Consider the following 21,891-nt stretch of genomic DNA (forward strand, 5'->3'; position numbering starts at 1 on the left):
ATGGAGGAGGACCTGTTCCAGCTCAGGCAGTTGCCGTGAGTATCGCGGGGGCGAAGGGAGGCAGGCGGGGTGCCCTTTAGAAGAGCAAAGCCTGCAGGGGTGCATCCCCGCACGGCCTCTTGAATTGGAAAACGCTATTACAGAGGGAAGAATTGGGCCTGAAGGAGAAAAGCCATTTTCCTAGCCAAGCTTCTGTTTCTGATTCATTACCTACCCCCTCCCCACCCCCCGTATCTGTCAGGACCTTGTGAGAATCCTTAGTTTTCCGTGTTTTCCCTTGAAAATCGCTCTCAACCCTGAAGGGGTTTTGAGGTCTATGCTATGAGAACGTGCTGGATGTTGTTTGGAAATGTGGGCTGATATCTGTCCTTACCAGCCTTTCCTCATGTTGTTCAATTCCTGATTTTTTTCCCCTGCAAGGTCTTTTGGAAAGGACCGATGTGATGTTGCAAACTGCTTTCCTAACAGCAGGGATGTTCCTAGCCGAGAGGCTGGGGCAGTCGTTGTTTGTAGAGCCTGTGAATGAGAGGGCTGTGAGCAGTGGCTGGATGGCTGGTCGGGGACTCTCGCCTTCTGAATGAAGGGTTTGGGGAGAGCTGGCTGGAGTAAGCCTCAGCGCGCTGGAAGCGCTAGGAATGCATTCCTCTGAGGTCGGGAATTGGGGTGGAGGATGATAGACAGTTCACTCTAAGAATCTTGGGGGAACACACACAGTGGGAAGGACGGAGGCCTTGGAGGGGTTGCAGGTATTTTTCCTGCCACAAGCAATACTGAATTGTCAAGCAAATTCCAAGAGTCTGAGTGGGGATAACTAAGATTAAAGAGAATATTTCCAGAAGTTCCTGTTTTAATTTTTAGAGTCACAGTCATCTGGGAGGTGGAAGTCAATTCCATTTGGGTCTCTTGGGAAGGATTGGTTATTGTTGGCCTGTGTGTACTTGACCGACTTTAAAAATGGTGTGGGTCCCCCCAACTCAAGCTGCTGAAGAATTCTCCCAGTGACTTTTCGAGTGACTGATCCGGCTTCTCTGAGCCTCTGAGTACCTGTGGGGGTTGTCATATTTACTTCCCAATTCACAGAAAATTAATTATCATCATTCAGTTTTCATTAATTGAAATTGTACTTTTCAGCTTTTGTTACTAGATCCATAAAAACCCCTGAACTAATGACAGCTTTATTTTACAATGTTGAAGGGTACGCACTGCTAATATCCCAAAGTCCATGTACCATACACAAAAACATAAATGTCAAAGTACAGATTCCTCAAAGAATCCATACCACTCTCGCCGAGCTCAAACATCATGTTCACAGAGCCAAACAATTACTCCAAAGAAAATAATCCACGAATTGAAACAGAATACATATATTGGAATGTCAGCTTTAGTGGAATGAATTTCTAAGCACTCTCAGAGCACGTGAATTTGGCAAAAGACATACATGCCTTTGATCTACTAATATATAGATATGACATTACTTACTGATTCTTTCTGTAAGTAAAAAAGAGTGCAAACAGGGAGCCGTGGCGTGGTTCGTTCAGAGTGCTCTCCTACCACGCCAAGGCCGTGGATCCCGGCCCCAGCACTGATATACAGGAGGAGATGGTGAGAACAGGGAAACTGACACATGGAATTGATTCAGGCTTGGTCAGGAGATGCAGCTCTGGAATCCCAGCACTTGAGGGAGGGGACCGAAGCTCGGCAGTTCACATTCTAGGCCAGCCCCAGCCCCATCCTGTCTCAAAAAGACAACACTACCACTAATAATAACAATTGATTTTATTTTAAATTGAAATATATTACAACTATTCAATACACACAAAGTAGTTGCAGGGATTACAGTTTGCAGATAGTATCCATCTTGGCCCTCGGGCGCTTTTAAATTCTCAATCTCAATATTCTATAGACAGAATATGTGGTATCTATTGGAGAGATTAAATGGTGTACTGTCAGAGAACAATGGCTCTTAACCAGGCAGATTTGGGTTCAAATCTTGATCTCCAATCAATTAGCCTTTTTAAGACTCAGTTTCTCTAGCTGAGGCCACGTGGACAGCGGCACGGTGTGTGGGTAGCATACTCGAGTAGCCAGGTCCAATTCCTGAAGAAATGACTACCATGATACTTGATTCATGTTTATTATGGAGGTCAAATGAGATGTGTGCTAAGTGCTTGACTACACAAAGGGATGGACATTGGCTATTTATTATTGTCATTACGTCTGAAACATCTATAAAAGATAGTTATACCAGGCGGTGGTGGTTCATGCCTTAATTGGGAGGCAGAGGCAGGCGAATCTCTGTGAGTTCGAGGCCAGCCTGGTCTACAAGAGCTAGTTCCAGGACAGGCTCCAAAGCTACAGAGAAACCCTGCCTTGAAAAAAAAAAAAAGTGATTGTGTAGATTGGTGCTACTGGATTCCCCAAAATGGCTGCTCAAAAACCCCAGGGGCTGGTGAGCCCGTCCGGCTGTCAAGAGCAAGCACTGGCTGCTCTTCCAGGGCACAGAGTTTGGTTCCCAGCACCCACGTTCTCACAAATACCTGTAACTCCAGTTTTAGGACGTCTGATGCCTTCTTCTGTCCTCACATGTGGCAAACAGGCACACGTGCAGGTAAATAAAAACAAAAAGCCAAAGTCTTTTGAAAGAGAAAGCCCCAAAATACACTTGAATGAAGTCATAATTAGTCTGTAGCCGGGCTGACCTCCGTTTCTAAGAACGAAGGAGCTAAAAGAGAAAGAAGCCGGCAGCCGTGTGAATCTGAGTGGGTTATACATCACGACTTAGCTGTTTCTCAAACCATGCCCTGCATATATTATGCACAGATTGCAGGCAACAGATTTCCTGAGAGCAATATGGTTTAAAAAAAATTCAGAGAGCTGGCAGAAGTGGACTCTGAAACAGACTGGGCTCTGCAGGAGGTTGGGTGTTCACAGGCCCTAAGCCTCTAAGCAGATTGCAGTGTTGGGGAGGGGAGGGAGCAAGGGTGTCTAAGAACGTCTGGTGTGCCTGGAGGCCCTGCTGCGCAGCCCTGGCCATGGCCCAGTGGAGACCACCAAGGGCCCTTGTTGTTTCTCTGCTTTCTTCTGGGAGCATGTGTGGAACGAGCAGCTGAAAGTTTGTGTACTCTTCTTCCTTATGGTGTACCTGTGCGCGTGAGATTTCTCTTTTCCAGGATAATGATTCTTCTTTTTGGTGATGGGGCTGGAGCCCAGGGCCTCATGCGTGCTAAGAAAGAACTCTGTCACTCATCTACATCTCCAGCCCTCAGATGACTCTGTCTTCCCCTGGAATTCGCTATATGGACCAGGCTGTCCTAGAGCTCACAGAGACCTGCCTGCCTCTGCCTCCTGAGTGCTGGGATTAAAAGTGTGTGCCACCATACCTGGCCACTCAATAGTTTAACTTTGATACATACCATCCTTGATACAACACTGGATGGCTGGTTAGGAGAAAATGGCCCATACCTTGAAAGAGTTGCAGTCTATAGTCACAGTATGGTAGCCACTGGCCACATGTGGTTAATATAAGTTATTACATGTGAAATAATTTATGCAATATAATATTGTTCTACTTACATTTCTGTGGCTGTGCTAAGACAGCCTGCATCACAGAGGAGGGAAGGGCGTGTCCAGCCTGTGTTCCTCATCACAGTCCAGCACTCAGGGAAGCCAGAGCAAGAACTTGAAGCAGCACACTTGCTGTTGCAGGCAGCATTGCCTCCTACTGCTACTCGGGAGGTTACTTGACAATCAAGGTACAGCAGGAACCATGGAGGACGCTGCTTGCTGACTCACTGACCAGCTTATACCCATCTGGCTTTCTTACATAGCTCAGAACCACCTGCCCAGGGACTGGTGCCACCCACAGTGGGCTGGACCTTCCTCTGTCAAGTAACAGTCGAGACAGTTCCCCACAGAGGATACACAGGCCAGCCTGGCCTCCCTCTCAAGCTATGTCCAGTTGATAGTCCAAGCTGACCAGGACAAATACATAGTATAAATAAACAAAACCTGCCCATCTTCAAATGCTCACTTCATTTCACTGGCTCCCTGTGGCAAGGGGCTACCACGGTGTGTAGATGTCCAGAAGTTTCTGGAACTGCGCGGCTTGCAGCGTTTTCCTGGGTTCTGTTGTGCAGGCCTGGCCTGGGAGAGTAGGCGAGCATTGACGGAGTCACACTTGTAGCTAGGAGAACTGTTTTAAATGCTCATCTAGCCAAGGGCTGTTCAGGAATCCCGATTCTAGATAATGAGATCGAGGAGACCTTCCCGATGTGTGGTTCCTTTCAGAAACACAGTAGCAGTGTGGAACATTCCAGAAAGAGGGGACTTGGTGAGAAAAAGCCCAGCGTGGGAAGAGTATGATGTATCTCAAAGTCATCCAGTAGAGTGTGCTGATAGGACATCTTTAGAGGTGACCCCAAAAGCACAGAGACAGGACACTCAGGGCCTTCCGGGATGCTGTGAAGTTAGTCTCCAGCTTCTGAGTACTCCATCCACCATTTCTCTTTTACATTTCCTGTCTTCGCAGTGGAGCATGCATCTGACACCTCAAACGAGTCCTTCATTTCTTTGGCCTCAGTAACTGAGACAAAATGGGGGAATTGGAGTCAGGCTGTGCTGGGTTCAAATCCTACCTCTGATGCTTACCACTGGGGTGATTTTTGACCTTTAACCTCATCCCACCAAGGCTAGGAGCTCATCCGTGAAGTTGGGAGCCTGCTTGTCCCTACATAGTTAACCTGATCTGGGAGAAAGGGAAAACACTGGGTAGTGCCACTCCAATGAATGTTTCTGGTATTTCTTGTTTTCCACTCCTTTGTCTTGGGCCTCTGGACCTCACTTTGTTCATGAAATAAAGGAAGCATCTTTGCAGAAACGCCTGCAGTGGTGTGGCCACATGCGTCTGAATTTGAATGTTTTTTTTTAAAAAAATGATAGTAGGCCGGGCGATGGTGGCGCACGCCTTTAATCCCAGCACTCGGGAGGCAGAGGCAGGCGGATCTCTGTGAGTTCGAGACCAGCCTGGTCTACAGAGCTAGTTCCAGGACAGGTTCCAAAGCCACAGAGAAACCCTGTCTCGAAAAACCAAAAAGAATAAAAAAAAATGATAGTAATAAAGATTGATTGTTAATGTATGTGAATGTGTGTGCCTGAGTGAGATTTATGTGCACTATGTGCGTAGGAATCCTCAGAGGCCAGAAAAGGACTTCAGAGCTCCAGAAATTGAGTTCCTGGAGGAGGTTGTGGCCCTCTCACAACATAGTGCTGGGAAGCAGCCCTGATTCTCTGCAAGATGGGTTAGTGACCTTAGCCATCAAACCTGCTCCAGCCCCCCAACTTGACCTCACAATCCCTCCTCTTTCAGCAGCCCATTCCCTGGTGAGCACACCTCCATTCCCTGGTGACCACAACCCCCATTCCCTGGTGACCACACCTCCCTTCCAAACCTTTGAGTTCCGCTTTGGCTTTCTCCAGCACTTTCAATCTTTGGGAAATCTCGTCTGCTGCTCTTGTGTCTCTGTGTCATCCACACTTCAGCCTGCTTCTCTCACAGTCTCTAGATCCCACAGGCACGTCCCATCTGTTCTCCGCAGGATTTAGCTCCTTGCTAGCCTCCCCACTCTTGACCTTGCTTCCTAAGAGCCTGCTCTCAGCACATCCACTGGAAGGTTTTCCCTTCAGACTTAATTAAATTTTTTCTATGTGTGCGTGTGTCTCTGTGTAAGTATGTGGACATGAGTGTGGGTGCCCACAGAGTTCAGAGGGGTCATTGGGTCTCCTGGAGCTGATGTCATAGGTGTGAGCCGTCAGGTCCTCTGCAAGAGCAGCATGTATTCCTAACAGCTGAGCAATCCCTCCATCTCAAGAGGGCCTTGGTCAGATGGCAGACCATGCAGTTACCTGCTCAAAGGCTTCCTGTGGTTCTTGTTGCACACTGCCTCGAACAGCTGAGCTCTCTCTCAGTTAGGTACCATAAGCCCTAAGCCAGCAAAACTCAAACCAGAAGATGCAGGCAATGAGCCCTGGGAAAGGCCACAATTCCTTGCCTTGTCCATAGGAGTGGGAACTGGTCTGGCTGTTGTGGAACAGGGTGGTGGGGCCTCAGAAACTCAAGACTAGGATCTATCTGCCCTAGCAGGTTCTACATGCCAGGGTCTGTATCCACAGCATCGACGAGTTGTGAGTTCGAAACAGAGAAGAGCATTGCTTCCTCACTGAGCATCTGCAGGCTGATTTTGTTGTTCTCTCAATGGCAGTCTGTTTCTATGGTGTTGACGCTGTGACAGGGACTGTAAGTAATTTAGGAGTCCATTAATGTATACAGGAGGATGTGTGGAGGTCGTGTGTAAATCCCATACCATTTCATATTATTTGAGTACCCAAAGACTATGATTTCCATGGAAGGTTCTGGAATCAATTTCCATAGCTACTGAGGGATGGCTATGTACCCAAAAGAAATGGACATGTGATTTTGTTATGCCCAGATCACAGGGACCCCCAAAATATCACCACAGAGACCGAATCCTGTATGGAAAAGCAAAAAAAGTCTTTATTCAAGTTTGAACTTGAACTCATCACATGTGCATGGCATGATCCGAGAGCTTAACTTCAGTTGGGGTGGGGGTTTTGTCATAGCAGAGGTGGGAGTGAGGGACCCCTGATTGACATTTGTCTAGTGGTGTTGTGGCAAAAGGGGATGGGTGTGTGCTGGGCTAAAGGATGTCAGGTGATTCTATCTACAAATTGTTGGGATGTCAGGTACTTCCCCTTTGGATGCTGATTGGTCCTTTGCTGGGTGGTGTCTGGGTGGTCCAGGTTTGTGGTCTTTTCCGGAGTCAGGTGTTGCCTTAGGGTAAACTGAGACTCAGGCCTACTTTCTGGTTGGTCTCTATTGAGTCTATCTTGGCAGGTGTGTACCAAGCTGCCCTGAGCCCTGAAGTCTCTTTGCGTACCCGTGTGCATCACTATGTTATCAATAGTAGCCAAACCGTGGAGAGGTCCTATATCCATTAACAGATAAAGTGTGGTATATCTGTCTAGTCAATCAGAATACTGTTCAGCCTTGAAAGGGAAAAACATTCTGGACCATGGTAGCAGGAGTGAACCCTGAAGTCAGGGTGCAAAGGGAAGCAGGCCAGTCCTGAGTACTCAGTGCAGTGGCTTGAACCATGTGCCCAGAGCAAGTATATTTCCAGAGACAGAGTGGTCTCCAGGGAGTTGGAAGGGAAAGGGGTGAACAGGAAGCAGCAGTTGACGGGCATAGACCTGGGGGTTTGAAAAGATGTGTAGCTGGATGCTGGCGGCAGCTGTGTCATCATGTAACTGCACTCAGTGCCACAGAACTGAAAATGGTTAAAATAGGAATTCTTTGCTTTGCTTTTTTGGATACAGAGTCTCATACAGTCCAAGCTGGCCTTGACTTCACTAAGTAGCCAAGGCTGGCCTTGAACTCCTAGGCCTCTTACTTCTGTGTCTTGAGTTCAGGTATTACAGCTGTGTGCTATCACAAGCAGCAAGATGATGAAATTTGTTGCATATGTTTTTCCATAACTGAAAAAATAAGCAGTCTCCATCCATCCTCCACGGATGACATCAAGCTAACGTTTTCCATTTTGTAGCATTTATCATTTGAAAGCTTTATTATTACTATGTGTTCGGTTGGAATCTCCAGCTCACTCCTGCACAATCCAGAAAGCCCCATTCCCCTCTCTATTTTCTCCAAATCCCGCCCTCTCAGAGAGGCTCTGAACAAAGGAAAGGCACCAAAAAGCCCCGTGCCGCATTTTAGCAACTATTGCAACTTCCTCCCCTGTTGCTACCGAATGCCCAAGTCCCCCGCAGAAGTGCCCAGCTTGTGATATCACCTCTCGCCTACAACCTATAAAGTCTCCTCGCTTTAGTTTGGGTGTGTGACTTCTCGGGCTTCCATCTCTGGGACCAGAGAACATGCCCGGGAGTTGTTCTGCTCAAATATACCTGTTATACTTTTTCAGTTTGGCTTGATCTGGCTTACTGAACTGATGGAGAAACCTATTGGGGGGGGGGACAGAAAACCTATCATTGTGTGTATACATATGTGTGTTTAGGTGCACCTGCCACAGTGCACATATGTAGATCAGAGGACAACGTATGCTATCAGTTCTCTCCAGCCACCTTCACATGGGTTCCAGGAATTCACCGTGCATCTGAGAGCTTGTGCAGCAAGCCCTTTTACCCACTGAGCCATCTTGCCAGCCCTCACCTCCTAAAACTCATTTATTTTGGTGTTACAATTGACCCAAGGGCTTGACCACACTAGGCGCATGCTGTGCCCCAAACCACACCCCAGCCCTTACCGCCCAGTGTGTTTCCTCTGTAAAGAAAGGTTTGCAGGGAGAGGAATCATTCCGCACTCTTAGTGTGGAAGCAGGGCTGCAGATTCCACCCAAGGCTGGGTCACTGGGCCCTAGTGTAGACCAGTTTATGCTGGATCATTGGGCCCTAGTGTAGACCAGTTTATGCAGCCAAGGGTTAAGAAAGCTTTGTGATGAAGAAAAACAACAGGAAATCCCTGCAGTGACTGAACTATTTTTCCTGCCAGTTGGGATGAACATGGTTACACAGCACTGCAGGGGCTCCAACCTCCAGCCACCTCGGAAAATCAGACACAGATTTCTTGCTATTTATTTATTTATTTATTTATTTATTTATTTCTCACAGTTTTCTTTTAAAACATTATTTCTATTGTGTGTGTGTGTGTGTGTGTGTGTGTGTGTGTGTGTGTGTGATGCATATGGAGGTCCCAGAACAACTTTTGGCAGTGAGTTCTCCTTGTGGAACTGAAGGATGGAACTCAGTTTAACAGACTTGGCAGCAAGCTGCTTTTCCTAGCTGAGCCATCTTGCTGACCCCTGGTCGTGACCTCTCTAGCTGGTTGTACCGGGTGCCATTCTGGGTTAAGTGATTGTTCTTGTGTTAGTACTGGAGTCTATTTCGTCTTTAATCCATTCAGGTTAATAAGATTTTCTTATTTCCAACAGATTACCTAAGAAAACAATCTAGAAGAAAGAAAGTTGGTTTATGGTTTCAGAGGTCTTAACCCATGGCCAATTGGCTCCATTGTCCTGTGGCTGGTTGGGTCCATTGTCTTGAGTTAGCCCATGGCTGGTTGGTTCCATTATCTTGGGATAACCCATGACTGGTTGTCTTCATTGTCTTGAGATAGCCCATGGCTTGTTGGCTCCACTGTCTTGGGATAACCTGTGACTGGTTGGCTCCTTTGTCTTGGGATAGCCCATGGCTGGTTTACTCTGTTGTCTTAGGAGAATGATGATATTACAATCATATTCTGGCAGCAGGAATGTGTGGCCAAGAAGGTCTCTCACTTCAGCACATACAAAAAGTACAGAGGGACAGACAGGAAAGTGGTGAGGGCCCCCAGGACCGTTGCAGGGTCTACCTCCAATGACCTAACTTTACTCCCACAGACCCACCACCTTCCAGAGGCTGGTGAGTCTTTAACACGGGCCTTCCAGCGACACTCCAGGTTCAAGCTGTAAGACAAGCTTTTCTCCTTGACATGACTGACATTTTAGATCAGCTCTCACTGTTGGGAATTTAGCTATGTCCCTACCCGCTCAATGCTTCAACCTACCTCCTCTACTTCTCAGCTTCAGTTATGACCTTCCAATCTCCCCTGGAACCCCACTTCTGACTCCCCTGGAACCCCAGTTTCTGACTTCATACCTGCTTCCTCAGAAACACTCGAATCTTCCCTGACCTCTATCCCACTCCGTGTGCCTTTGCTTAAGAGATTCTGAGAGTCACCAGGGCAAGAACTCAGTCTTACAATGAGAAGATCGTCGCTGCACACTCATTGTGTAGTGGCAAGAATAAAAACTTCCAGCTAGGTGTGACCTCTTTGATCCTAGGAATTGAGAGGCAGAGACAAGAGGACCTCTGGAAGTTAAGGCCAGTCTGGCCCATGTGATGAGTTCCAGGTCAGCCAGGACAAGACAAGTAAGAGCTTGTATCAAAGCAAATGTATAAAAGCTAGCTGGTCATGGCAAACCACCTGTAAGCTGTAGCCTGAGCCCTGACTCCTCCTCACTGCTCCATTGGTGACCCAGCTGAGAGCCATTGCTGGGCATCAGGTTCAACCAGACCTGCTAACTTTGTAGGACTGTGGGGCAGGTTGTGGTTCCTCCCATGCCTCAACTTCACCATCTGTGAAGCTGAGCACACATGAGTGGGCACTCATGAGTGTGTGCAGAGAACATGGTGTGGGACTCATGGGCGCCCTCCCTCTGTCTGTGAACATTACTATTATGGTTGGGATGTGGAATATCCCCTCCAGCTTACTCATTTGAACATTTGGTCTCCAGTTGATGGCTTGGGTTTGAGAGTCTGTGGCACCTTCAGGACATGGGGCTTAACTGGAGGATGTGGGAGATTGGGGAGTTGGTCTTGAGGCATACAGGCAGCTGGGTCCTGGTTCTGGCCTTCTTTAACCTTCCTGATCCATCCAGATGTGTGAGCTCTGGCCAGCACAGCTGTGCCACAGCAATCTGCCCCCAGAGAAATCCATTGTTTCATCACAGTCGTGGGAAATGGTGCCAATATAAGAAACCAGGTCCTGGAAGTGACCCACTGCCATGTTCAGCATTACCAGAGGCTTCTGGGCTTCAGAACTGGTTTGTGGCAGGAATGCGGAAGACTTCTGTGCTAGGGAAGCCTTAGAATAGTAAGCAGAGCTTGGTGGGAGATTCTGCTGGTAACTGTGGAAGACCAAAATGGCGATGGGAGTGTGCACTGCAAGGCCAGGCTCGTGTGTGATCCTCCGGTCTCCAGTTCCTGGAGATGCTTTAGGAGACCGGAGAGTGTTTAGGAGGTAGAGCCTGGCAGGAGGAACTGAGTCACCTGGTGTGGGCTTTAGGTGACAGCCTGACCCTGCTTTGGATCTGTTTCCTAGTCTGCCCAGTCATGGGCAAGCTCCTGCAGACACACACCTTTCCCGCTATCACAGACTGTGACCCCGTAACCCACGAGCCAGAATAGACCTTTCCCCTCTAGATGGTTTTCCTCAGGTCACAGTGAGGGAGATAATGAATATGATCACAAGTTAGACATCTGTTTCTCAGATTCAAGCTCATTGCTCATCAATCAACAACAGGAAAACAAATGAAATCCACAGAAAACTAGAATTTATATCCACGACAGACTTAGAATTCAGGAGTGGAAGGAACCTTCAAGGGTGAGGTTTCCAAACTTCTGTGGGCACTGTCAGCATCTTCCTGAGCTTGGAGTCCCTGAGCCACCCTGCAGAGGTCTAGAGCCTCTGGCCTGGGGTGGTTAAACAGCTCCCTCCAAGTGCTCTTGGCTTCTGTAGGGAAACACTAGCCTATAGATTAAGAACACCATGCTGGAGCCTAGCATGTTTGTGCACACCTGGAAGCCAGCATTTGGGGAGCTGAGGCAGGAAGATCATGACTTTGAGGCCAGCCTGTCTTGTTTTGTTTTGTTTTGTTTTTCAAAACAGGGTTTCTATGTGTCTTTGGAGCCTTTTCTGTAACTAGCTCTTGTAGACCAGGCTGGCCTCAAACTCCCAGAGATCCACCTGCCTCTGCCTCCCAAGTGCTGGGATAAAGGTGTGTCCCACCACCGCCCGGCCTAGCCAGTGTTTTAAAAAAGTCACAGGATCACTTTTCAACTGTAGTGGTATATTGTTTGTATTTTGATCAATAAATCTCTCCTGAAGACCAGATTTAGAGGTCAGGCAGCAATAGCACACACCTTTAATCTCAGGACTTGGGAATCACATGTGTTTAATCCCAGCACTAGAGGGAATATAAAATGGGAAGAGAGAGAGGCTTGGTCTGCTTAGTTTGCAGTTGTCCAACCTTGTAGAGGTAAGAGTTCTCTAGTGGCTTGGCTGCTGTGCTTTTCTGGTTTTTGAGTTGAACCCCAATTTCTATCTCTGGGTTTTTATTATTCATGCTATACACGATCTTTTGGCTAAGATCAAGTAAAAAAGTCACAGGGCTGGAGGGGTTAAGGGGTTAATTTAGGGGTTAAGTGTATCGGTTGCTCCTGCAGAGGCCTAAGTTAAGCTGCAAGTGTCCAGGTTGTACGACTGTAACTACAGCTCTAAGGGATCCAACATTCTCTCCTGGCTTCTGTTTGTGTGTGTGCATGTGCACATATGTGCACTCGCACGCGCACGCACGTGCACACATACACACACACACACACAAATGAAAGTAAAATCTTTGTAAATTTTTTTTCAGAGATTAGAATGCTGAATCCAAGGTCTCCTATGCACTGTCTAAGGGTTGTCAGTGTCTAAAAGGTCCTGGTGCAGTCATAGCATTCTCTCTAAACCTTACTTCACCTGTCAATCAATTGGAACCCCTTAGGACGCAGTCCTCAAGGCTTGCCTCTGGCCCCCTGCTGTGATGCATACATATTTAAATATCACTCTTGATCTGGTCATGTGGGCATCCACCTGCCTAGAAAGCCTCTCCTGCATCTAGCACCCCTAAAACAGCCTTTTAGTCTCAGGGCTTTTCTGGCTGAGAAGGGGCTCCTTACACCGGCTCGAGACCTGTCCCCCACCTCCTACAGCAGTCATTCTTTGGGTCCAGATTGAACGACAGTGTCCTTCCACACACCAGAACCTCGGGTATTGACAAGAGAGGTCCCCTCCTTGGGCAGCATTTCCCAAACCACAGCAATCTAAGAGCCCCTTCAAAGGGGGCTGGAAAGATGGTTCAGTGGTTAAGAACACTGGCTGCTCTTCCGGAGGACCCAGCTTCAATTCCCAACACCCGCATGGCAGCTCGCAACTGCCTGTAACTCCAGCTCCAGAGGATCTGGCATCCTCAGACAGACATACTTGGCTGCAGAACACTGATGTACATAAAACAAAAATAAATCATAAAAATAAAGAGGGCCTCAGGCTGGCTCTGCAGGATCCCAGGCGAGGGCCATTTGTCAGCGATCTCGGCCGTTCCTGTTGCTTGAGTTGCAGTGTGTGGACCCACTCAGCAATGGCTGTCAGGTTCCAGGGGCCCCAGTGCCAAACAGCACAGGCACCTGGGACGAGGTTGAGGGGTGCTTTTTGTGACTGGTATCTCAGTCACCCAATGGCCTGTTTAGCCTTACAAATGTCTCCCCAGGAGGACGTTTCCCTGTCTGGCTGGGAAAATGCAGAGGCAGACCCAGCGGTCCTGAAGGAAGGCTCTCACCCTCTACCCCACAGCCCTCTGGTCCCACAACAGCCACCACACAGCCCCCTGCCCTGGTCTCCCGTCTTCTCTCACTATCTTTCAGTAAGACACGTCGGCTTCCTGGATTCCAGCTTCTTTGCCATCTGAGAGCCCCGTCAATCTGTCTCAGGTATCTTTGCCGTGATCAAACGCCCGACATGACATCTTAATAGATCTTTTATTTTTGTCTCACAGTCTCTGAGGCTTCAGCCACCATGGTGAGGGAGGACAGCTCAGCTTATGATGACAAAGGCTTGTGGTAGGTGCTGTCAACAGCACAGAGTCCAGGAAATAGAGACCGTGACAGGAAGGAGCCAGGATGACATAGCTACAGGGTACGTCCTTCCTCCTGCTAGATGCTTCATGCTGAAGGTTCCTCAGCCTCTCAGAAAAGCACCAGCAGCTGGAACAAACCCTACTCCAGACAGAAGCAGGTGGGGGACAGGAGCTGGCAGGAGTGGGGGACAGGAGCTTGCAGGGGACAGGAGCTGGCAGGGCACAGGAGCTGGATGGGCAGGAGCTGATGAGGGACAGGAACTGGTGGGGGCAGGAGCTGGTGGGGGACAGGGGCTGGGAGGACAGGAGCTGGCGGAGGGGAACAGGAGCTGGCGGGGGGGGGGAGACAGGAGCTGGCGGGGGACAGGAGCTGGCGGGGGCAGGAGCTGGTGGGGGACAGTATCTCATACTGAAGCCACCGTGTCACCCCTTCTAGAGTGGACTCATCCTCAGACAGCAAAAGCTCAGCTGGCATTGGGTCCTGGGATCTTGTCCCCAGTCTCCTTCCTTCTCTGGTTCTCAGTCTATGGAGCACATCCTCCTGCCCTCTCCTGCCACTCCCGTGCCCACTGTTGTAAGCAGAACACATCCTTTCAAAGGGTCTCTTAGCCTGTCCACACCTAAATCACAGCACAGCTTGTGGTGCACGCGTGTTTGTGCCTGCGTGTGGGATCCTGAGACAACACAGCTGTTGCTCCTCAGGTGCCGTTTCCCTTTCCTTTGAGATGGGGTCTCTCACTGACCAGGAAGTTGCCTGAGTAGTTGTCAGGTGAGCCCCAGGGACCCACCTGGCTCTGGCTCCCCAGAGGTAGAATTACCAACATGTGCCCCACACCTGGCTTTTTAAAAACTGGGTTTAGGAGCTCAAACGTGGCCCCCCTCCTATTTGTAAGGCAAGCACTTCACAGACAGCTACCTCTGAGGTGTCCCTGTGTCCCTCCCGCAATGCTGTGGGAACATAATCCTCTTGTGAGAGAAGGTGCTCCATGACCTCACCACTACAATGCTGAGAACCATATGACCTCTGTCCTACTCCGTAGCCAGCATTGAGCAGACCACCAGCCCTGGATCAGCATTTAAGGAAATCACCAGTCTTTTCAAGATACTGTCTCCACAGTGATACCTTCAGTTCCCATGGCAACCCTGTGAGACAAGAACTACCTTTTCTACTTAAAATCCAGGAAACTGACTCAGAGTGGTGAAGTGACCTTCCCAGGGTCACACAGCGCCTGAATAGTGTGGATATGGAGAGTCAAAGCCAAGACAGTCTGAGGTGGCCCCTCTGTCTGCAGGACCCCAAATGCTACCCTGTGATGACCACAGATCAATTCAAGCTTCAGTTGTCAGCCTGGTCTCAAGGAATTAGGGTCAGAGGCTGAGATGAACAGAAAGACTCTGATAAGCACTCTGGAGTCGCAGGCCCTTGCTTAGGGTCCCTGACAGGGCAGATCTCGCTGGGCAGCTGTCTCAAGCTCTTCTCTTCCTTAAGTAGCAAAGTTAGATAAAACAAATGTCTCTGGCTATTTTGGTAAATTATAAACTATATATATTTAAACTATATATATAAACTATATATATTTATATATATAATATAAACTATATATATTTAAATATATATATTTAAATGCCAAGAAATCCAAGCAGCAGGAGCCGGCCTGTCTTACGCTCCTTTCATATCCCCCTCAGGAAACCTTGGCTCATACAGTTGATAAACATTTTTTTGGAGCCCAACAGATTCAAAATATGGCTTGCCTGGTTGCGTCTAATTTCACGAAGTCAAAGGTCTCTCTTTCACATCTGTCTGAGGACAAGTCTAACAATCAAAGCTGCTTCTTGAAGGTCATCAGGGAGGAAGCGTCAAGAGAACCTGCAAGACGGGGTCATCCCCACTCAGCAGGGGTCTGTTCACATTGGTCCCACCAGCCCATCTCCCCATTTCACAAGGTCATCTGTGAGCCCACGCAGCATGAACTTGTACTCAGGAAACACACGGAACAAAAGCAATCTGACATCCCAGTTAAAAAATGCCCAAACTTGCCAGGCAGTCGAGCACACAGAAGGCAGGGGCAGGAGGATCTCTGTGAGCTCAAGGTCAGCCTGGTCTACAGAGTGAGTTCCAGGACAGCCAGGGCTCCCCAGAGAAAGCCTGTCTCAAAAAAACAGAAAAACAAAACCCCCCAAAAACAAAACAAATCAATTCAAAAGTCATTGAGTCGAAAAGGAAAAGAAAAATGTTTTTCTCCCTCAGGAGCCCCCATCCCCTACAGCCCTCCGCATCAGGGCAGGGCTTCAAATGCTGATGCAGTAGGGTGGGGCCAAGGCTGGACACTATTGTTTTAGGGGATGTTGGGGCTTGAACCCATGACCTGGGTACCCTTAGGTGGGAACTGTACCACTGAGGTACAGTTCAGCCGAGGTTCTGCAAGCTCCTTAGGGAGGTGGAAGCCTGGATCAGGACAACTCTGAAGTCTCAGAGCCCTGCTCTCTCACAGCTACCAAGGGGGATCCCCTGGATTCCTGTTGCCCAGTACAATCAGCTTGTGTGAAGGCATGTGGTGCATGTCTATGTAGGAAAACATGCATGATGTGATACATATCGTCATGGTTTGAATAGGCAGGTCCCCATGGACTCGTGTGTTTGAATGCTTGGCCTATAGGGAATGGCGCTACTAGGAGGTGTGGCCTTGTTGGAGGAGGTGTGGTCTTGTTGGAGGAGGTGTGGCCTTGTTGGAGGAAGTGTGGCCTTGTTGGAGGAGGTGTGGCCTTGTGGGAGGAGGTGTGGCCTTGTTGGAGGAAGTGTGGCCTTGTGGGAGGAGGTATGCCACTATGGGGTCAGGCTTTGAGGTCTCATATATGCTCAAACTATGCCCAGAATGGGACAGTTCGCTTCCTGTTGCCTGCGGATCAGATGTAGAACTCTCAGCTCCTTCTCCAGCACCATGTCTGCCTGTGTCCTTCATGTCCTTCCAAGACAATAAGGGACTAAAGCTCTGAAACTGCAAGCCAGCCCCAATTAAATGTTTTCCTTGATAAGAGTTGGCGTGGCCATGGTTTCTCTTCATAGCGACAGAAATCCTAGCCAAGATGCATGTCTACTGTAGAAACACGTATGCAAACCATTCTGCTATTTTGGAGGACACAGTGGCAGTAAGCACACTGGATAACATGCTACCACCATCATATCCATCCCCAAAGACTTGCATCTCCCCCTTCTAATGCTCTGAAATCATCACATACTCATCCCTGAGCTGGACATGGGGCATACACGAGTAGTCCCAGGCAACAGGAGCCTGAGGCAGAGGCATGATGAGCTCAAAGTCAGCCTGAGCTACCTAATCTTGGTCTCCAAAACAAAAGAGGAAACAACAAAACAAATAAAGCCACTTCCCATTCCGTCTCCTTCCAGTCCCCCAGAACCATGGTTCTACTGTTGATCTCTGGGTCCCCTCATAAAAGTAGAATCATAAAGTGTTTATTCTGTGTGTGGCTCATTCTCCTAATGTAATGCTTTTAAGATTTTCCTAGGTTGTAAGGTGTAAGAATTTGCTTCCTTTCTAAGGCTATATAGTGTTCCATTGTAGGGCTGTACCACAGTTTATCCATCCACTTACCCATGAACACTCGGGTTGTGCCTACCTTTGACTGGTGTGACGGCACACTGTGCGATGTGATACACGTTCTTAAATGAACATCACATACATCAATGATAAGCCCCTCCCCTCCTGAAGAAAGTTCCTAGTTTAGACAAGCAGAAGCAAAATCACTGACAGCATGCTATCACAGAAGAGACTTGTTTGGAATTGGAAACTCTCAAGATGGCTGAACCAAAGCTAGGGAAGCCACTTGCTGGGTGACATAGGATACACTCCCAGCTCCTCTGGGCATAAGGGTCCCAATGAGAGACTCTCTACACTGGGTTAGCCTGTGGGTGTGTTTCTGGGGGATTGTTCATGCCTGTAGGAAGACCCAACCCACTGTGGGTAGCACCATTCCCTAGGCAGTGGGTGGGGCCCTGAACTTGTAGGGGAAGAGCGCCAGAGCATGCTCCTGACGGTGGGTGTGGTGTGCATCAGCTGTCTGAGGTTCCTGCATGGACTTCCCCCAAATCCTGGGATGGAACCTAGAACTGTGAGCGAAAATAAACCCCCTTTCCCCAGAGTTGCTCTTTGACGGGATATGTTATCACAGCAACAGAAATGGAAACCAGACCCTCCTCCAGTAATTTCGTTTTTAGTTTTTGTGAAAACTATAGGGAACAAAATGTGTGTGCGCGCACACACACACACACACACACACGGTAGGGTGGATTTGGTTTTGGTTTTTGAAATGAGGTCTCACTGTTTTGCTCAGGCTGTCCTGCTTGTCCTCCTGAGTACCTGGGACCTCAGGTACATGCCTGCACCAGGCCAACTATCTGGCTTTGTGATGTGGGTCCCCTCCCAGGGCAGGGTGGCTATGACTGGACATGTCTGCCCATTTCCCAGAGGAGCTGGGAGTGTATCCCATGTCACACAGCAAGTGGCTTCCCTAGCTTTGGTTCAGCCATCTTGAGAGTTTCCAATTCCAAATGCCCAGTTTTATAATGCCAGATGTACCCTTTAGCCTGGTGCAGTCGGCAAGTGTTTGTTGAATAAACAAATGCCCTCCAGGGGCACCCATGCCTGGGACACTCATGCAACGTAGGAGTTGAGAGTCTGGGTGGACTGTGTTCATTTGTTTCAGGTAGAAACACATAACACTAAGCTTATTGCTTTAACTGTTTTTACAAGTCAGTGGCATTTAAGGTATTCACACGGCGTTATCACTCTCACCCCAGAGGGAAGCCTGGTCTCCACTTAGAAGTCACTCCCTGTTGCTTGGCAACTGCCTGGCTCCTGGCAACCAGCACCTTGCCCTTCTGCCTCTCCAGATACCCTAGCTCTGGTCACACTATATGCGCACCAGACTTACAAGGCCTCTTGTGATTGGCTTTAACTCATTGTGAAGATTTTGTGTGTTCTATAGCCTGTGCGGGTGACTGGGCCACAGTGAAGCCTGCTTGGACCAGCTGTTCAGGGCACACTCACTTTAAACACTCAGGACTTTTCAGATCCTACCATTTGCCCACTGGTGGCTTGAACTTGGCCATCCATCATGGAAATATTTAGCCCGCTGGTGCTGAAAAACGGGGTGCATGAAAGTCAGTTCTCAGCTTGAAGGCCTCTTGGGGTCTCCATCAGCAGCCCCCAGTGTCCCATAAACACATGCTCTTAGCAAGATCTGGTTCTTTCTGGATAGTTGCTTCTCAAGAGGTGCATGCATCGCCCCCCGCCCAGCTGGTGTCCTCTCAAAGGCAGTTTATCTCCTACCCTTTCCCCATAGAGAACACCTGCCATCCAGCTGGGACACTCCAGACTAATGGGACACTGGTCGGAGTCCTGTGTTCTTATCCTCCTGGGTGGAGGATGAGCTGCAGACAACCTGCCCAGCCCACAGGGAACATGGAGGTCCCTTAGCCTTGCTTCATGGTGAGGGGTCCCAGGAGTGATGGACATCCTTGTCTGATTCCAAGCAGCTCCCAGGAACTTCAAAATAAAATCTCGCCCCCACCCACTCCCCCGCCAGGGCAGACCTTGAGGCCCAGCTATCTGTGTTGTAAGCAGGTTGAGGGTTCTGGCGATTTCTGTATCATAGTGACAGTCTGCAGAGGTCAGCAGGCTGGACCTGGGCTGTGTACTTGGATTGCGACTCTAGAACACACCATTCTCTGTGTCTGGATAGCTGGCCCTCTCTAACCTGCTTAGCTCCGGCTGCTCATCCATTTCCACACCTGTAGACGTTCAGGGTGACTCTGACCAGGAGCCAGGTGATTATAGCTCAGAGCTGCGATTGCAAAGAAAGCCAGGCTGGAGGCTCAACTCCTTCAAGCTGTGTGACCCTGAGCACCTCGTTCAATGTGAACTAGAACCTAACTCTTAGGTTGGTTGCCAGGAAAATGGGATGACTTTTCTAAAAGCGAGGGGTTGTCAGAGCTGGGAGAATGGCCGAGTGTGTAAAGTCCTTGCTGTGGAAGCATCAGGACCCATGTTTGGTCCCCAGTACCCACGGACTGTGAACCTCTGATCCTGATACTGGGGGTAGAGACAGGCAGAGAGGTGGAGCACTGGTCAGCCCCGAGCTGCAGATTCAGTGAGATTGTTACTCAGAAAGAAGGTGGAGAGGCTGGAGAGATGACTCAGTGGCTCAGAGCACTGGCTCCTCTTCCAGAAGACCTGGGTTCAGTCCCTAGTACCCACATGGCTTTTCAGTCAACTGTAATTCCAGTACCAGGGGAATCTGATGCCCTCTTTTGGCCTCCACAGGTATTGCATTCATGTGATACAGTCAAAACACCCACCTATATAAAGTAAAAAAAAAAAAAACAAAACAAAAAAAAACGTTAAAAACAATAACTCATGGAGATCCACCTCCCAAGTGCTAGGATTAAAGACATGCGCCACCACTACCTTGAAGGTGTAAGTCACAAATAATCCCACACCAGTTTGGAATTATGATTAATAGAATGGTTATTTATTTAAGGGGGAAAGACTTACAGATCACCGTCCCAGACAACAGCCCTCTGTGCAGTCAGGAAGGGAGCCTAGTCGCCGGAAGCGGAGCCAGAAGCCAGAGAGTGAGTGGAGGGAAGTGGCTGCTTTTTTAAAGGGAGAGAGACCATGCCCCAATGGGCTGGTATCTCAGTGGCTGTTGGCTGAAGGAGCCAAAGGAGCTCCCGCAACACTACCTGGCTCAAAATTAATTTTTAAAATAATTTGAAAAAAATACTTGCTGCAAAGCTATGCAGGTCAAACCTGTGTGTCACTTGCCCCAACAGATAGCTCAATGAATACAAAGCCAGGAGAAGCGCTGACCTCAGCAAGGGCACACAACTGCCTATCAGGGAAAGGAGAGCAGAATAAATCAGCCCTAAACTTACACCATCTAAAAAACTCAGCTCCAACTGCATCAAAGACAAAACCCACAAACCTTTAGAAGAGGGACTGGCAAGATGATTCAGTGGGTAAAGGTGCTTGCTACTTTAGAGACTCCTGCAAGTGGTCTTCCGCCCTCTGCAGGTATGCTGTGATATGCATATATGTGCATGTGCATGCGTGCGTGCGCTCACATACACATAAATGGTTAGGAGAGAACAGAACACTTTATGACCTTGCGTCCCGTGGTGACTGTTCTGGACATGACAGAGGCAATAAAAGCAAAACCAGATGTTGGACCTTCTCAGTGTAGAAACTCTCCTTGTGTCTAACGACACATTCAGACAGAAGAGCCCGGGCGTGGACTCAGGAAAACATTTGCAAATTAGATAATTGTTAAGATCTGCTGCCCAGATGTGCAAGAACAAGTCAGGAGGTGTGCTGGCATGACATGGGCTTTTCATCCCGGCACTTCAGAGGCTGAGGCAGGAGGATAGTGAGTTTGAGGGCAGAATGGGCAACAGAGAGAAAAATCCGAAAACCAAATATTTAGTTTAAAGCGCTTGAATAGAAATTGCTTCCAAGTCTGTTTCTCAACAGCCCGTGCAGGCTCAGTGTCAGAAAGATATTAATGAAGGGCTGGCGGGGTGGCTTATGCGCGAAAGGCTCCCACTACTGTCCTGACTACGTAATTCCATCTCGATAATAATGACAGCAGCAGTTGGAACTGAGCTTGCCCACTCCTTCTGCCTCTTTAAACCAAGGATTCATTTTGCTCAGTTGCTCACATGGCCCCTCTACTGCCTGTGATTTTTCAGTCACATGGAAATGAATCTTCCATACTGGACAGCGCCCTCTCCTGGAGCTGGGGAGCGCATTTGACTTTAGACCTGGGTGACTGACAGCAGGGGCCTTCTGCTTGGGAAGGAAAGGTTACAAGGAAACTGTTCACTCTGTCCGGAGTCTCAGACAAAGTCTCTCAGAGACACCATGCCTCCTCCAGAGAGACGAGAAATAGCTTAGTTTTGTCCAGGAATTGTGTCGCGCATCTATGAAGAACCTGGAGGCTGAAGCAGGGAGGCATCTGGAGTTCAAGGCCAGTCTGGGCTATAGGGAGACCCTGCCTTTATTATTATTATTATTGATTTTCAAGACAGGGTTTCTCTGTAGCTTTTTTGGTTCCTGTCCTGGAACTAGCTTGCCTCGAACTCACAGAGATCCGCCTGCCTCTGCCTCCCGAGTGCTGGGATTAAAGGTGTGTGCCACCACCGCCCAGCTTTTTTGTTTGTTTTGACTGCTTTTATTTTTAAAAAAGGAGTGGAGGAAGAGGAAGGAAAGAGGGAGGGATGAGGAAAGAATATGTAGTTTGAGGAGCGAGTGGCACGGTGCAGGTCTGTGGAGACTCAAATTCAAATATC

The 21,891-nt window shown here is 48.6% G+C and overlaps 1 protein-coding gene across 1 annotated transcript in view; it reads left to right on the forward strand.

Moving 5' to 3' along the window:
• Window positions 1-21,891, forward strand: part of Svop (SV2 related protein) — a 66,414-nt gene continuing 44,523 nt past the window's right edge. The window contains exon 1 of the mRNA XM_050121129.1: window positions 1-35. Coding sequence (XP_049977086.1) covers window positions 1-35 — 35 coding nt within the window. The remainder of the gene's footprint in view (window positions 36-21,891) is intronic.

The sequence above is a fragment of the Alexandromys fortis genome, unplaced genomic scaffold (assembly GCF_014885135.2).
Source record: "Alexandromys fortis isolate MF-2015 unplaced genomic scaffold, M_Fortis_MF-2015_v1.1 scaffold_197, whole genome shotgun sequence".
NCBI classification, from domain to species: Eukaryota; Metazoa; Chordata; class Mammalia; order Rodentia; family Cricetidae; genus Alexandromys; species Alexandromys fortis.